The sequence below is a fragment of the Scyliorhinus torazame genome, chromosome 9 (assembly GCF_047496885.1).
Source record: "Scyliorhinus torazame isolate Kashiwa2021f chromosome 9, sScyTor2.1, whole genome shotgun sequence".
NCBI lineage: Eukaryota > Metazoa > Chordata > Chondrichthyes > Carcharhiniformes > Scyliorhinidae > Scyliorhinus > Scyliorhinus torazame.
The window spans coordinates 9,763,119-9,781,079 of record NC_092715.1 but is presented as its reverse complement, the minus strand read 5'-3'; the positions used below and the strand labels follow the sequence as shown (position 1 = coordinate 9,781,079).

Here is a 17,961-nt window from a genome sequence, read left to right as displayed (position 1 = left end):
GCTGTCTGTCTCTGAGTCCCCCTTTCTCCCGCTCTTTAAAATGTTGCTGTCTGTCTCTGAGTCCCCCTCTCTACCGCTCTTTGAGATGTTACTGTCTGTGTCTGGGTCCTCCTCTCTCTCGCTCTTTGAGATGTTGCTATCTGTCTCTGTGTCATCCTCTCTCTCGCTCTTTGAGATGTTGCTGTCTGTCTCTGAGTCCCCCTTTCTCCTGCTCTTTGAGATGTTGCTGTCTGTCTCTGGGTCCTCCTCTCTCTCGCTCGTTGAGGTGTTGCTGTCTGTCCCTGGGTCCTCCTCTCCCGCTCTTTGAGATTTTGCTGTCTGTCCGTTGGACCTCCTCTCTCCTGCTCTTTGAGATGTTGCTCTCTGTCTTTGGCTCCTCGTCTCTCTCGGTCTTTGTGATGTTGCTGTCTGTCTCTGGGTCCTCCTCTCTCTCAGTCTTTGAGATGTTGCTGCCTGTCCCTGGGTCCTCCTCTCTCCTGCTCTTTGAGATGTTGCTGTCTGTCCCTGGGTCCTCCTCTCTCCTGCTCTTTGAGATGTTGCTCTCTCTCTCTGGGTCCTCCTTTTTCCCGCTCTTTGAGATGTTGCTGTCTGTCTCTCGGTCCTCCTCTCTCTCGGTCTTTCAGATGTTGCTGTCTGTCTCTGGGTCCTCCTCTCTCTCGCTCTTTGAGATGTTGCTGTCTGTCTCTGGGTCCTCCTTTCTCTTGGTCTTTGAGATGTTGCTGTCTCTCTCTGGGTCCTCCTCTCTCTCGCTCTTTGACATGTTGCTGTCTGTCTCTGGGTCCTCCTCTCTCCCGCTCTTTGAGATGTTACTGTCTGTCTCTGGGTCCTCCTCTTTCTCGGTCTTTGAGATGTTGCTGTCTGTCCCTGGGTCCTCCTCTCTCCCGCTCTTTGAGATGTTGCTGTCTGTCTCTGGGTCCTCCTCTCTCCCGTTCTTTGAGATGTTGCTGTCTCTCTCTGGGTCCTCCTCTCTCTCGCTCTTTGTCATGTTGCTGTCTGTCTCTTGGTCCTCCTCTCTCCTTCTCTTTGAGATGTTGCTGTCTCTCTCTGGGTCCTCCTCACTCTCGCTCTTTGAGATTTTGCTGTCTGTCTCTGTGTCATCCTCTCTCTCGCTCTTTCAGATGTTGCTGTCTGTCTCTGTGTCATCCTCCCTCCCGGTCTTTCAGATGTTGCTGTCTGTCTCTGGGTCCTCCTCTCTCTCGCTCTTGGAGATGTTGCTGTCTGTCTCTGGGTCCTCCTCCCTCCTGCTCTTTGAGATGTTGCTGTCTGTCTCTGCGTCCCCCTCTCTCCCGCTCTTTGAGATGTAGCTGTCTGTCTCTGTGTCATCTCTTCTGCTCTTTGAGATGTTGCTGTCGGTCTCTGGGTCCTCCTCTTTCCCGCTCTTTGAGATGTTGCTGTCTGTCCCTGGGCCCTCCTCTCTCTCGCTCGTTGAGATGTTGCTGTCTGTCCCTGGGTCCTCCTCTCCCGCTCTTTGAGATTTTGCTGTCTGTCCGTGGGCCCTCCTCTCTCCTGCCCTTTGAGATGTTGCTCTCTGTCTTTGGGTCCTCGTCTCTCTCGGTCTTTGTGATGTTGCTGTCTGTCTCTGGGTCCTCCTCTCTCTCGCTCTTTGAGATGTTGCTGTCTGTCTCTGGGTCCTCCTTTCTCTTGGTCTTTGAGATGTTGCTGTCTCTCTCTGGGTCCTCCTCTCTCTCGCTCTTTGACATGTTGCTGTCTGTCTCTGGGTCCTCCTCTCTCCCGCTCTTTGAGATGTTACTGTCTGTCTCTGGGTCCTCCTCTTTCTCGGTCTTTGAGATGTTGCTGTCTGTCCCTGGGTCCTCCTCTCTCCCGCTCTTTGAGATGTTGCTGTCTGTCTCTGGGTCCTCCTCTCTCCCGTTCTTTGAGATGTTGCTGTCTCTCTCTGGGTCCTCCTCTCTCTCGCTCTTTGTCATGTTGCTGTCTGTCTCTTGGTCCTCCTCTCTCCTTCTCTTTGAGATGTTGCTGTCTCTCTCTGGGTCCTCCTCACTCTCGCTCTTTGAGATTTTGCTGTCTGTCTCTGTGTCATCCTCTCTCTCGCTCTTTCAGATGTTGCTGTCTGTCTCTGTGTCATCCTCCCTCCCGGTCTTTCAGATGTTGCTGTCTGTCTCTGGGTCCTCCTCTCTCTCGCTCTTGGAGATGTTGCTGTCTGTCTCTGGGTCCTCCTCCCTCCTGCTCTTTGAGATGTTGCTGTCTGTCTCTGCGTCCCCCTCTCTCCCGCTCTTTGAGATGTAGCTGTCTGTCTCTGTGTCATCTCTTCTGCTCTTTGAGATGTTGCTGTCGGTCTCTGGGTCCTCCTCTTTCCCGCTCTTTGAGATGTTGCTGTCTGTCCCTGGGCCCTCCTCTCTCTCGCTCGTTGAGATGTTGCTGTCTGTCCCTGGGTCCTCCTCTCCCGCTCTTTGAGATTTTGCTGTCTGTCCGTGGGCCCTCCTCTCTCCTGCCCTTTGAGATGTTGCTCTCTGTCTTTGGGTCCTCGTCTCTCTCGGTCTTTGTGATGTTGCTGTCTGTCTCTGGGTCCTCCTCTCTCTCAGTCTTTGAGATGTTGCTGCCTGTCCCTGGGTCCTCCTCTCTCCTGCTCTGTGAGATGTTGCTGTCTGTCCCTGCGTCCTCCTCTCTCCTGCTCTTTGAGATGTTGCTGCCTGTCTCTAGGTCCTCCTTTCTCCCGCTCTTTGAGATGTTGCTGTCTGCCTCTGGGTCCTCCTCTTCTTGGTCTTTGAGATGTTGCTGTCTGTCTCTGGGTCCTCCTCTCTCTTGGTCTTTGAGATGTTGCTGTCTCTCTCTGGGTCCTCCTCTCTCTCACTCTTTGAGATGTTGCTGTCTGTCTTTGGGTCCTCCTCTCCCGCTCTTTGAGATGTTGCTGTCTCTCTCTGGGTCCTCCTCTCTCCCGCTCTTTGAGATGTTGCTGTCTGTCTCTGGGTCCTCCTCTCTCCTGCTCTTTGAGATGTTGCTCTCTCTCTCTGGGTCCTCCTCTTTCCCGCTCTTTGAGATGTTGCTGTCTGTCTCTGTGTCATCCTCTCTCTCGCTCTTTGAGATGTTGCTGTCTGTCTCTGAGTCCCCCTTTCTCCCGCTATTTGAAATGTTGCTGTCTGTCTCTGAGTCCCCCTCTCTACCGCTCTTTGAGATGTTGCTGTCTGTGTCTGGGTCCTCCTCTGTCCTGCTCTTTGAGATGTTGCTATCTGTCTCTGTGTCATCCTCTCTCTCGCTCTTTGAGATGTTGCTGTCTGTCTCTGAGTCCCCCTTTCTCCTGCTCTTTGAGATGTTGCTGTCTGTCTCTGGGTCCTCCTCTCTCTCGCTCGTTGAGGTGTTGCTGTCTGTCCCTGGGTCCTCCTCTCCCGCTCTTTGAGATTTTGCTGTCTGTCCGTTGGACCTCCCCTCTCCTGCTCTTTGAGATGTTGCTCTCTGTCTTTGGCTCCTCGTCTCTCTCGGTCTTTGTGATGTTGCTGTCTGTCTCTGGGTCCTCCTCTCTCTCAGTCTTTGAGATGTTGCTGCCTGTCCCTGGGTCCTCCTCTCTCCTGCTCTTTGAGATGTTGCTGTCTGTCCCTGGGTCCTCCTCTCTCCTGCTCTTTGAGATGTTGCTGCCTGTCTCTAGGTCCTCCTTTCTCCCGCTCTTTGAGATGTTGCTGTCTGTCTCTGGGTCCTCCTCTTCTCAGTCTTTGCGATGTTGCTGTCTGTCTCTGGGTCCTCCTCTCTCTTGGTCTTTGAGATGTAGCTGTCTCTCTCTGGGTCCTCCTCTCTCTCGCTCTTTGAGATGTTGCTGTCTGTCTTTGGGTCCTCCTCTCCCGCTCTTTGAGATGTTGCTGTCTCTCTCTGGGTCCTCCTCTCTCCCGCTCTTTGAGATGTTGCTGTCTGTCTCTGGGTCCTCTTCTCTCCTGCTCTTTGAGATGTTGCTCTCTCTCTCTGGGTCCTCCTCTTTCCCGCTCTTTGAGATGTTGCTGTCCTTCTCTGTGTCATCCTCTCTCTCGCTCTTTGAAATGTTGCTGTCTGTCTCTGAGTCCCCCTCTCTCCCGCTCTTTCAGATGTTGCTGTCTGTCTCTGTGTCATCCTCTCTCCCGGTCTTTGAGATGTTGCTGTCTGTCTATGGGTCCTCCTCTCTCTCGCTCTTTGAGATGTTGCTGTCTGTCTCTGGGTCCTCCTCTCTCTCGCTCTTTGAGATGTTGCTATCTGTCTCTGTGTCATCCTCTCTCTCGCTCTTTGAGATGTTGCTGTCTGTCTCTGAGTCCCCCTTTCTCCCGCTCTTTGAAATGTTGCTGTCTGTCTCTGAGTCCCCCTCTCTGCCGCTCTTTAACATACTGCTGCCTGTCTCTGGGTCCTCCTCTGTCCCACTCTTCTAGATGCTGTCTGTTCCGATTGTCCTCCCTGCCAGATTATGAAGGGCATGGATAGAGTGGACTGGACAGGCACTCTTTCCCAGGGTGGAGGGGTCAGTCACCAGGGGGCATAGGTTTAAGGTCCGTGGGGCAAAGTTTAGAGGAGATGTGAGAGGCAGGTTTTTTGCGCAGAGGGTGGTGAGTGCCTGGAAAGCGTTGCCAGGGGAGGTTGTGGAAGCAGATACATTAACGGCGTTCAAAAGGCACCTTGACAAACACATGGATAGGACGGGTATAGAGGGATACGGCACAAGGAAGTGCTGAGGGTTTTGGCCAAGGTTGGTATCACGACCGGTACAGGCTTGGAGGGCCGAAGGGCCTGTTCCTGTGCTGTATTGTTCTTTGTTCTTTGTTTTTTGTCCTGCTCAGCATCAACACTTAGTCTCAGGAACGGAGAATCTGACTGAATAATTTTGAATTGAATTTTGTGCCTTTTCCTTCAGTTCACTGTTGAAACGAAAAAACATCAAACACAAATTGTTGTTAGAGTCCAGACGTCCAGATTTATGGTGAAACAGTTGAGGAACAGTGGAGAACCTTCCAAGTGATTTTTCACAGTGCCCAGCAAAGGTTTATACTAACAAAAAGAAAGGACGGTAAAAAGAGGGAAAATCGACCGTGGATATCTAAGGAAATAAGGGAAAGTATCAAATTGAAGGAAAAAACATACAAAGTAGCAAAGATTAGTGGGAGACTAGAGGACTGGGAAATCTTTAGGGGGCAACAGAAAGCTACTAAAAAAGCTATAAAGAAGAGTAAGATAGATTATGAGAGTAAACATGCTCAGAATATAAAAACAGATGGTAAAAGTTTCTAGAAATACATAAAACAAAAAAGAGTGGCTAAGGTAAATATTGGACCTTTAGAGGATGAGAAGGGAGATTTAATAATGGGAGATGAGGAAATGGCTGAGGAACTGAACAGGTTTTTTGGGTCGGTCTTCACAGTGGAAGACACAATTAACATGCCAGTGACTGATGGAAATGAGTCTGACAACACCAGGTTAAAGTCCAACAGGTTTCTTTCGAATCACTAGCTTTCAGAGCGCAGCTCCTTCCTCAGGTGAATGAAGAGGTGGGTTCCAGAAATGTATATATAGACAAATTCAAAGATGCAAGACGATATTTTGAAAGACTCACATCCGAAAGCTGGTGATTCGAAACAAACTTGTTGGACTTCAAACTGATGTTGTCAGACTTCTTACTGTGCCCACCCCAGTCTAACGGCGGCATCTCCACATGATGGAGAGGGAGGTAAAAGGGGTGGAGGAGTTGCATTACTGGTCTGAGATGATATCACAGCTGTGCTGAAGGGGGGCACTATGGAGGACTCGAGCAGTGAGGCGATATGGGCAGAGCTCAGAAATAGGAAGGGTGCAGTAACAATGTCGGGGCTGTACTACAGACCTCCCAACAGCGAGCGTGAGATAGAGGTACAAATATGTAAACAAAGTATGGAAAGATGTAGGAGCAACAGGGTGGTGGTGATGGGAGATTTTAATTTTCCCAACATTGACTGGGACACACTTACTGTCAGAGGTCTAGATGGAGCAGAATTTGTAAGGAGCATCCAGGAGAGCTTTTTAGAGCAGTATGTAAATAGTCCAACTCGGGAAGGGGCCATACTGGACCTGGTGTTGGGGAATGATCCCGGCCAGGTGGTTGAAGTGTCAGTCGGTGATTACTTTGGGAATAGTGATCACAATTCCGTAAGTTTTAGAATACTCATGGATAAAGACGAGAGTGGTCCTAAAGGAAGAGTGCTAAATTGGGGGAAGGCCAACTATACCAAAATTCGGCAGGAGCTGGGGAATGTGGATTGGGAGCAGCTGTTTGAAGGTAAATCCACATTTGGTATGTGGGAGGCTTTTAAAGAGAGGTTGATTAGAGTGCAGGGCAGACATGTCCCTGTGAAAATGAGGGATAGAAATGGCAAGATTAGGGAACCATGGATGACAGGCGAAATTGTGAGACTAGCAAAGATGAAAAAGGAAGCATACATAAGGTCTAGGCGACTGAAGACAGATGAAGCTTTGGAAGAATATCGGGAATGTAGGACCAATCTGAAACGAGGAATCAAGGGGGCCAAAAGGGGTCATGAAATATCTTCAGCAAACAGGGTTAAGGAAAATCCCAAAGCCTTTTATTCATATATAAGGAGCAAGAGGGTAACTAGAAAAAGGGTTGGCCCACTCGAGGACAAAGGAGGAAAGTTATGCGTGGAGTCAGAGAAAATGGGTGACATTCTTAACGAGTACTTTGCATTGGTATTCACCGAGGAGAGGGACATGACAGATGTTGAGATTAGGGATAGATGTTTGATTACTTTAGGTCAAGTCTGCATCAGGAGGGAGGATGTGTTGGGTATTCTAAAAGGCATTAAGGTGGACAAGTCCCCAGGTCCGGATGGGATCTATCCCAGGTTACTGAGGGAAGTGAGAGAGGAAATAGCTGGGGCCTTAACAGATATCTTTGCAGCATCCTTGAACCCGGGTAAGGTACCGGAGGACTGGAGAATTGCTAATATTGTCCCCTTGTTCAAGAAGGGTAGCAGGGATAATCCAGGTAATTGTAGACCGGTGAGCCTGATGTCAGTGGTAGGGAAGCTGCTGGAGAAGATACTGAGGGATAGGATCTATTCACATTTGGAAGAAAATGGGCTTATCAGTGATAGGCTGCATGGTTTTGTGCAGGGAAGGTCATGTCTTACCAACTTAATAGAATTATTTGAGGAAGTGACAAAGTTGATTGATGAGGGAAGGGCTGTAGATGTCATATACATGGACTTCAGTAAGGCATTTGATAAGGTTCCCCATGGTAGGCTGATGGAGAAAGTGAAGTCTCATGGGGTCCAGGGTGTACTAGCTAGATGGATAAAGAACTGGCTGGGCAACAGGAGACAGAGAGTAGTGGTGTAAAGGAATTTCTCAAAATGGAGAACTGAGACCAGTGGTGTTCCACAGGGATCCGTGCTGGGACCACTGTTGTTTGTGATATACATAAATGATCTGGAGGACGGCATAGGTGGTCTGATTAGCAAGTTTGCAGATGACACTAAGATTGGTGGAGTAGCAGATAGTGAAGGGGACTGTCAGAGAATACAGCAAAATATAGATAGATTGGAGAGTTGGGCAGAGAAATGGCAGATGGAGTTCAATCCGGGCAAATGCGAGGTGATGCATTTTGGAAGATCCAATTCAAGAACGGACTATATGGTCAATGGAAGAGTCCTGGGGAAAATTGATGTACAGAGAGATCTGGGTGTTCAGGTCCATTGTACCCTGAAGGTGGCTGCGCAGGTCGATAGAGTGGTCAAGAAGGCATACGGCATGCTTTCCTTCATCGGACGGGGTATTGAGTACAAGAGTCGGCAGGTCATGTTACAGTTGTATAGGACTTTGGTTAGGCCACATTTGGAATACTGCGTGCAGTTCTGGTCGCCACATTACCAAAAGGATGTGGATGCTTTGGAGAAGGTGCAGAGGAGGTTCACCAGGATGTTGCCTGGTATGGAGGGTGCTAGCTATGAAGAGAGGTTGAGTAGATTAAGATTATTTTCATTAGAAAGACAAAGGTTGAGGGGGGACCTCATTGAGGTTTACAAAATCATGAGAGGTATAGACAGGGTGGATAGCAAGAAGCTTTTTCACAGAGTGGGGGACGCAATTACTAGGGGTCACGAGTTCAAGGTGAGAGGGGAAAAGTTTAAGGGAGATATGCGTGGAAAGTTCTTTACGCAGAGGGTGGTGGGTGCCTGGAACGCATTGCCAGCGGAGGTGGTAGAGGCGGGCACAATAGCGTCATTTAAGATGTATCTAGACAGATACATGAATGGGCAGGGAGCAGAGGGATACAGATCCTTAGAAAATAGGCGACAGTTTTAGATAGAGGATCTGGATCGGCGCAGGCTTGGAGGGCCGAAGGGCCTGTTCCTGTGCTGTAATTTTTCTTTGCTCTCTTTGTTATTTGAAATGAGGCTTTGGCAGGTGAGGACCTTGAGACGATTGTTATCACTAAGGAAGTAGTGATGGGCAAGCTAATGGGGCTAAACGTAGACAAGTCTCCTGGCCCTGATGGAATGCCTCCCAGGGTAATAAAAGAGATGGCTAGGGAAATTGCAAATGCACTCGTGATAATTTACCAAAATTCACCAGACTCTGGGGTGGTCCCGGCGGATTGGAAATTAGCAAACGTGACACCACTGTTTAAAAAAGGAGGTAGGCAGAAAGCGGGTAATTATAGGACAGTGAGCTTAACTTCGGTAGTAGGGAAGATGCTGGAATCTATCATCAAGGAAGAAATAGCGAGGCATCTGGATGGAAATTGTCCCGTTGGGTAGACGCAGCATGGGTTCATAAAGGGCAGGTTGTGACAAACTAATTTAGTGGAATTTTTTGAGGACATTACCAGTGCGGTAGATGACGGGGAGCCAATGGATGTGGTATATCTGGATTTCCAGAAATCTTTTGACAAGGTGCCACACAAAAGGTTGCTGCATGAGATAAAGATGCATGGCATTAAGGGTTAAGTAGTAGCATGGATAGAGGATTGGTTAATTAAAGAGTGGGGATTAATGGGTGTTTCTCTGGTTGGCAATCAGTAGCTAGTGGTGTCCCTCAGGGATCAGTGTTGGGCCCACAACTGTTCACAATTTTCATAGATGATTTGGAGTTGGGGACCAAGGGCAATGTGTCCAGGTTTGCAGACGACACTAAGATAAGTGGTAAAGCAAAAAGCGCAGAGGATATTGGAAGTCTGCAGAGGGATTTGGATAGGCTAAGTGAATGGGCTAGGGTCTGGCAGATGGAATACAATGTTGACAAATGTGAGGTTATCCATTTTGGTAGGAATAACAGCAAAAGGGATCATTATTTAAATGATAAAATATTAAAACATGCTGCTGTGCAGAGAGACCTGGGTGTGCTCGTGCATGAGTCGCAAAATGTTGGTTTACAGGTGCAACAGGTGATTAAGTAGGTGAATGGAGTTTTATCCTTCATTGATAGAGGGATAGAGTTTAAGACTAGGGAGGTTATGCTGCACCTGTATAAGGTGTTAGTGAGGCCACACCTGGAGTATTGTGTTCAGTTTTAGTCTCCTTACTTGAGAAAGGACGTACTGGCACTGGAGGGTGTGCAGAGGAGATTCACTAGGTTAATCCCAGAGCTGAAGGGGTTGGATTATGAGGAGAGGTTGAGTAGACTGGGACTGTAGTCATTGGAATTTAGAAGGATGAGGGGGGATCTTATAGAAACATATAAAATTATGAAGGGAATAGATAGGGTAGATGCGGGCAGGTTGTTTCCACTGGCGGGTGAAAGCAGAACTAGGGGGCATAGCCTCAAAATAAGGGAAGTAGATTTAGGACTGAGTTTAGGAGGAACTTCTTCACCCAAAGGGTTGTGAATCTATGGAATTCCTTGCCCAGTGAAGCAGTAGAGGCTCCTTCATTAAATGTTTTTAAGATAAAGATAGATAGTTTTTGAAGAATAAAGGGATTCAGGGTTATGGTGTTCGGGCCGGAAAGTGGAGCTGAGTCCACAAAAGATCAGCCATGATCTCATTGAATGGTGGAGCAGGCTCGAGGGGCCAGATGGCCGACTCCTGCTCCTAGTTCTTATGTTCTTATGACACGAAGATTGGCAGAGTTGCTGATAGTGCCAAGGATTGTCAGAAGGTACAACAGGATATAGATAATTTGGAGATTTGAGGACAGAAATAGCAGATGGAGTTGAATACGGATAAATGCGAGGACAAACCCCCTGTGGTTGTCCCCCTCTTGAACAGGTATACCCCTTTGGATACTGTCGGGGGGGATAGCCTATCAGGGGAAAACAGCAGCAGCCAGAGCAGTGGCACCACGGCTGGCTCTGATGTTCAGAAGGGAGGGTCAAAGTGCAGAAGAGCAATAGTAATAGGGGACTCGATAGTCAGGGGCACAGATAGGCACTTCTGTGGACGTGAAAGAGACTCCAAGATGGTATGTTGCCTCCATGGTGCCAGGGTCCAGGATGTCTCCGAACGGGTAGCGGGCATCCTGAAGGAGGAGGGCAGGTGACCTGTATAAGAAGGACCGGTTGCATCTCAACTGGAGAGGCATAAATATCCTGGCCGCGAGGTTTGCTCGTGTCACACGGGAGGGTTTAAACTAGTATGTCAGGGGGGTGGGCACGGGAGCAATAGGTCAGAAGGTGAGAGCATTGAGGGAGAACTAGGGAATAGGGACAGTGGGGCTCTGAGGCAGAGCAGACAGGGAGATGTTGCTGAACACAGCGGGTCTGGTGGCCTGAAGTGCATATGTTTTAATGCAAGAAGTATTACGGGTAAGGCAGGTGAACTTAGAGCTTGGATTAGTACTTGGAACTATGATGTTGTTGCCATTACAGAGACCTGGTTGAGGGAAGGGCAGGATTGGCAGCTAAACGTTCCAGGATTTAGATGTTTCAGGCGGGATAGAGGGGGATGTAAAAGGGGTGGCGGAGTTGCGCTACTGGTTCGGGAGAATATCACAGCTGTACTGCGAGAGGACACCTCAGAGGGCAGTGAGGCTATATGGGTAGAGATCAGGAATAAGAAGGGTGCAGTCACAATGTTGGGGGTTTACTACAGGCCACCCAACAACCAGCGGGCTTTGGAGGAGCAGATACGCAGATAGATTTTGGAAAGGAGTAAAAACAACAGGGTTGTGGTGATGGGAGACTTTAACTTCCCCAATATTGACTGGGACTCACTTAGTGCTAGGGGCTTGGACAGGGCAGAGTTTGTAAGGAGCATCCAGGAGGGCTTCTTAAAACAATATGTAGAAAGTCCAACTAGGGAAGGGGCGGTACTGGACCTGGTATTGGGGAATGAGCCCAGCCAGGTGGTAGACGTTTCAGTAAAGGAGCATTTCGGGAACAGTGACCACAATTCAGTAAGTTTTAAAGTACTGGTGGACAAGGATAAGAGTGGTCCTAGGGTGAATGTGCTAAATTGGGGGAAGGCTAATTATAACAATATTAGGCGGGAACTGAAGAACCTAGATTGGGGGCGGATGTTTGAGGGTAAACCAACATCTGGCATGTGGGAGGCTTTCAAGTGTCAGTTGAAAGGAATTCAGGACCGGCATGTTTCTGTGAGGAAGAAGGATAAATACTGCAAATTTCAGGAACCTTGGATAATGAGAGACATTGTGAGCCTAGTCCAAAAGAAAAAGGAGGCATTTGTCAGGGCTAAAAGGCTGGGAACAGACGAAGCCTGCGTGGAATATAAGGAAAGTAGGAAGGAACTTAAGCAAGGAGTCAGGAGGGCTAGAAGGGGTCACGAAAAGTCATTGGCAAATAGGGTTAAAGAAAATCCCAAGTCTTTTTACACATACATAAAAAGCAAGAGGGTCGCCAGGGAAAGGGTTGGCCCACTGAAGGATAGGCAAGGGAATCTATGTGTGGAGCCAGAGGAAATGGGCGAGGTACTAAATGAATACTTTGCATCAGTATTCACCAAAGAGAAGGAATTGGTGGATGTTGAGTCTGGAGAAGGGTGTGTAGATAGCCTGGGTCACATTGAGATCCAAAAAGACCAGGTGTTGGGCATCTTGAAAAATATTAAGGTAGCTAAGTCCCCAGGGCCTGATGGGATCTATCCCAGAATACTGAAGGAGGCTGGAGAGGAAATTGCTGAGGCCTTGACAGAAATCTTTGGATCCTCACTGTCTTCAGGTGATGACCCGGAGGACTGGAGAATAGCCAATGTTGTTCCTCTGTTTAAGAAGGGTAGCCTGTAGGGAACTACAGGCCGGTGAGCCTTACTTCAGTGGTAGGGAAATTACTGGAGAGAATTCTTCACGACAGAATCTACTCCCATTTGGAAGCAAATGGACGTATTAGTGAGAGGCAGCATGGTTTTGTGAAGGGGAGGTCGTGTCTCACCAACTTGATAGAGTTTTTCAAGGAGGTCACAAAGATGATTGATGCAGGTCGGGCAGTGGATGTTGTCTACATGGACTTCAGTAAGGCCTTTGACAAGGTCCCGCATGGTAGACTAGTACAAAAGGTGAAGTCACACGGGATCAGGGGTGAGCTGGCAAGATGGATACAGAACTGGCTAGGTCATAGAAGGCAGAGAGTAGCAATGGAAGGATGTTTTTCTGATTGGAGGGCTGTGACTAGTGGTGTTCCGCAGGGATCAGTGCTGGGACCTTTGCTGTTTGTAGTATATATAAATGATTTGGAAGAAAATGTAACTGGTCTGATTAGTTAAGTTTGCAGATGACACAAAGGTTGGTGGAATTACGGATGGTGATGAGGACTGTCAGAGGATACAGCAGGATTTAGATCGTTTGGAGACTTGGGCGGAGAGATGGCAGATGGAGTTTAATCCGGACAAATGCGAGGTAATGCATTTTGGAAGGTCTAATGCAGGTAGGGAATATACAGTGAATGGTAGAACCTTCAAGAGTATTGACAGTTCGAGAGATCTAGGTGTACAGGTCCACAGGTCACTGAAAGGGGCAACACAGGTGGAGAAGGTAGTCAAGAAGGCATACGGCATGCTTGCCTTCATTGGCCGGGGCATTGAGTATAAAAATTGGCAAGTCATGTTGCAGCTGTATAGAACCTTAGTTAGGCCACACTTGGAGTATAGTGTTCAATTCTGGTCGCCACACTACCAGAAGGCTTTGGAGGCTTTAGAGAGGGTGCAGAAGAGATTTACCAGGATGTTGCCTGGTATGGAGGGCATTAGCTATGAGGAGAGGCTGAATAAAGTTGGTTTGTTCTTACTGGAACGACAGAGGTTGAGGGGCGACCTGATAGAGGTCTACAAAATTATGAGGGGCATAGACAGGGTGGACAGTCAGAGGCTTTTCCCCAGGGTAGAGGGGTCAATTACTAGGGGGCATAGGTTTAAGGTGAGAGGGGCAAAGTTTAGAGTAGATGTACGAGGCAAGTTTTTCAGACAGAGGGTAGTGCGTGCCTGGAACTCGCTACCGGAGGAGGTGGTGGAAGCAGGGACGATAGTGACATTTAAGGGGCATCTTGACAAATACATGAATAGGATGGGAATAGAGGGATACGGACCCAGGAAGTGTAGAAGATTTTAGTTTAGACGGGCAGTATGGTCGGCACGGGCTTGGAGGGCCGAAGGGCCTGTTCCTGTGCTGTACTTTTCTTTGTTCTTTGAGGTGATGCATTTTGGAGAATCAAGTCTAGGTATGAATTACACTGTGAATGGCAGAACCCTGAGGAACATTAACATACAGAGGGATCTGGGCGTGCTGGTCCACAGTTCCCTAAAGTGGCAACACAGGTGGCCAAGGTGATTAAGAGGCTTTTTCCAAGGGTGCAAGTGTCAATTACAGGGGGCACAGGTTCAAGGTGAGAGGGGGAAAGTTTAAGGGAGATGTGTGGGGTAGGGTCTTTCACACAGAGAGTGGTGGGTGCCTGGAACGCGCTGCCAGAGGATGTGGTGGAAGCAGCACATTAGCAACATTTAAGAGGCATCTGGGTGGGTCCATGAACAGGGAGGAAATCGAGGGAAAAGGACTGAGTAAGGGCAGAAGGTGTTTTTTTACGTTTAGGCATCAGATCGGGACAGGCTTGGAGGGCCGAAGGGCCTGTTCGTGTGCTGTAATTTTCTTTGTTCTCTTTGTTCTTTGTTCAGCAGGTATGGTGACCAGACCCGGACGCAATATTTCAGAGGAGGCCTAATTATTGAGTTCTACACATTCAACATAACCTCCTTTCCCATGTACTCAATGCTGCTGACACAGTAGATGGGTTACCTGCCCTCTTGCCCTTGCCCCACCATTTTCACTGTCTTCTGTACAAATGCACTGAGTCCTTCTGTTGCTCTTTTAGAGCGTCTTCCTTTATTTTATACTGTCTCTCCATATTCTTCCTGCCCTCAGGGCCGCACGGTAGCACAGTGGTTAGCACTGTTGCTTCACAGGGTCCCAGGTTCGATTCCCGGCTTGAGTCACTGTCTGTGCGGAGTCTGCACGTTCTCCCCGTGTCCGCGTGGGTTTCCTCCGGGTGCTCCGGTTTCCTCCCACAAGTCCCGAAAGACATTCTGTTAGGTGAATTGTACATTCTGAATTCTCCCTCAGTGTACCCGAACAGGTGCCGGAATGTGGCAACTAGGGGCTTTTCACAGTAAGTTCTTTGCAGCGTTAATGTAAGCCTACTTGTGACAATAAAGATTACTAATATAAATGAGACACCTCACACCTCTCTGCATTGGACTTTATCTGATCCCTCCACCAACATGTCTATGTCCTTTTCAAGACCATCCTCAATACAGCTGACAACTCTTCCAATCTTTCTATCATTTACAAATTTTAAAATCATGGCCTGAATGCCACAATCGAGGTCTGAGGTGATTAGTGTGCAGAGGACCTGCTCCTCAGTCTGTAGCATTGTTTGCATGTTTAATGATGTTGAATACTGACAGCGTCAGCATCATTCCATCCACAAATTACAGATCAATAAAATTTATCAACTTGAAAAGTACTTTATGAATAATTGAAACTGTTTCTCCCCTAGGGCTTTGCGTTGATGCATTCTGGGGACATGATGGAATGTTGTCAGCAGTGTGTTCAAGAAAAATGTATCTACACCATTCTTGATGGGAGTAAAGCCGTTCTGCTTGAGGTGTGGCACGTAACAGAGTAACAGGGCTCAGTCTCAGACGTTCACAAACTGGAATACCGGCGGAAGAGGGGCTGGGGAAAAAGTTTAAAAGTTTGAGCGGGCACCAAAGTAGAACAGTCAATGTGCGGGGATAAAAGGGCCTGGATGTTACGCCTGCACTGGCCATGGGTGACACCGAGGCCAACACCACATGGGTGGCGTCCTCTGTGGAGGCTTTGGGGACGAGGGTTTTGGGTGTGGATCAGCATGTCCAAGGCCTGGGGCACTCTGTGCTGGCTGATCCCAGGACAGGGTTGCTGCCTCACAGGCTACCCTGTGCCAGGGCCACGCAAATCGCAGCTGTGCTTCTGAGCATGGCCCAGTCACAGCAGGCCATGACTGAAAACACCAGGGGCATTGCCCAGGCGCTGGCCAATGTGGCGCAGACACAGAGGGAGGTGGTGCAGTCACTGATTGATGTGACCCAAACCCAGAAGGTGGTGGAACAGTCAATGGGTGATGTGGAGCAGACCCACATGGAGAAGGTCCACGCCCTGTGCTCCATGGCCGCGAGCAAGCAGACCCTGGTCAAGACCAGAGGGGGCCTCTGGGACTGGCAGAGCCAGGTGGCGAGGGAGCCTCAGGGGATGGCTCTGCTCGCACCCATCCCATGGAGTAGCCCCGGGGCCATTGGGCGCCCCGAGGGTGTATGGGGCCGGTGCCGGTCACTCCCACAGGGGGGGTGCCAGAACACCGCAACATCTCGCAATCTCCCCCCCTCCTGTCCCTGGCGCATTTGCTGGGTAGCGGGCAGCAAAGGGCGGCAGAACACCACCTGGGTCACGTCAGTAGCAGCCAGGCCCAGTCGCCCCAGTCAACCCCGCCAACAGGGACCCAGGCCACAGAGCGGGGGTCTCAACAGGCCACCTCCACTCCTCCTGTACCATCTGGGGATCCACGTAGACCTAACGTGAGGGCCCATTACACCTGAAACTGAAGCCGGAATGGGTGTAGGGCACAGTTTAGCCATGTGGGCAAGGGCACGTATCTTTCAATCATTCTACACACTAAACACCTGTTGCCACTGTTACAACCTGCTCGGTGCTCTGTCAGGTGGGTGTGAGATGTGGGCTGGTCTAGACTGGGGGAACGGGCGGACATAGTGGGTGGCCAGGGCTCCCCACCTTCCCCCGACCGTCTCCAACATCGCCACCCACAGAAAACACACCCACCGACAACACACCCACCGACAACACACCCACCGACAACACACCCACCGACATCACACCCACCGACACACCCACCGACAACGCACCTACCGACATCACACCCACCGACACACCCACCGACACACCCACCGACAACACACCCACCGACAACACACCCACCGACACACCCACCGACAACACACCCACCGACACACCCACCGACAACACACCCACCGACAACACACCCACCGACAACACACCCACCGACATCACACCCACCGACAACACACCCACCGACAACACACCCACCGACAACACACCCACCGACAACACACCCACCTACATCACACCCACCGACATCACACCCACCGACATCACACCCACCGACAACACACCCACCGACAACACACCCACCGACATCACACCCACCGACAACACACCCACCGACAACACACCCACCGACAACACACCCACCGACACACCCACCGACAACACACCGACCGACAACACACCCACCGACAACACACCCACCGACATCACACCCACCGACAACACACCCACCGACATCACACCCACCGACATCACACCCACCGACATCACACCCACCGACATCACACCCACCGACAACACTCCCACCGACAACACTCCCACCGACAACACTCCCACCGACATCACACCCACCGACATCACACCCACCGACATCACACCCACCGACAACACACCCACCGACAACACACCCACCGACAACACACCCACCGACATCACACCCACCGACATCACACCCACCGACATCACACCCACCGACAACACACCCACCGACAACACACCCACCGACAACACGCCCACCGACATCACACCCACCGACATCACACCCACCGACATCACACCCACCGACAACACACCCACCGACACACCCACCGACACACCCACCGACAACACCCCCACCGACAACACACCCACCGACAACACACCCACCGACAACACACCCACCGACAACACACCCACCGACATCACACCTACCGACACACCCACCGACAACACACCCACCGACAACACACCCACCGACATCGCACCCACCGACATCACACCCACCGACATCACACCCACCGACAACACACCCACCGACAACACACCCACCAACACACATCCACCGACATCACACCCACCGACATCACACCCACCGACAACACACCCACCGACATCACACCCACCGACATCACACCCACCGACATCACACCCACCGACATCACACCCACCGTCATCACACCCACCGACAACACACCCACCGACAACACACCCACCGACATCACACCCACCGACATCACCCACCGACAACACACCCACCGACATCACACCCACTGACATCACACCCACCGACACACCCACCGACACACCCACCGACAACACACCCACCGACATCACACCCACTGACATCACACCCACCGACAACACACCCACCGACATCACACCCACTGACATCACACCCACCGACAACACACCCACCGACATCACACCCACCGACAACACACCCACCGACAACACACCCACCGACATCACACCCACCGACATCACACCCACCGACATCACACCCACCGACATCACACCCACCGACATCACACCCACCGACATCACACCCACCGACATCACACCCACCGACAACACACCCACCGACAACACCCCCACCGACATCACACCCACCGACACACCCACCGACAACACCCCCACCGACAACACACCCACCGACAACACACCCACCGACAACACACCCACC

At 50.3% G+C, this 17,961-nt stretch overlaps 1 protein-coding gene across 1 annotated transcript in view; it reads left to right on the top strand.

Moving 5' to 3' along the window:
* The window catches only part of LOC140429946 (uncharacterized), a 134,333-nt gene extending 119,309 nt beyond the window's left edge, over positions 1-15,024 (top strand). The window contains exon 6 of the mRNA XM_072517536.1: positions 14,896-15,024. Within this exon, the coding sequence (XP_072373637.1) occupies positions 14,896-15,024 (129 nt within the window). The remainder of the gene's footprint in view (positions 1-14,895) is intronic.
* The last annotated feature ends 2,937 nt before the right edge of the window (positions 15,025-17,961 follow it).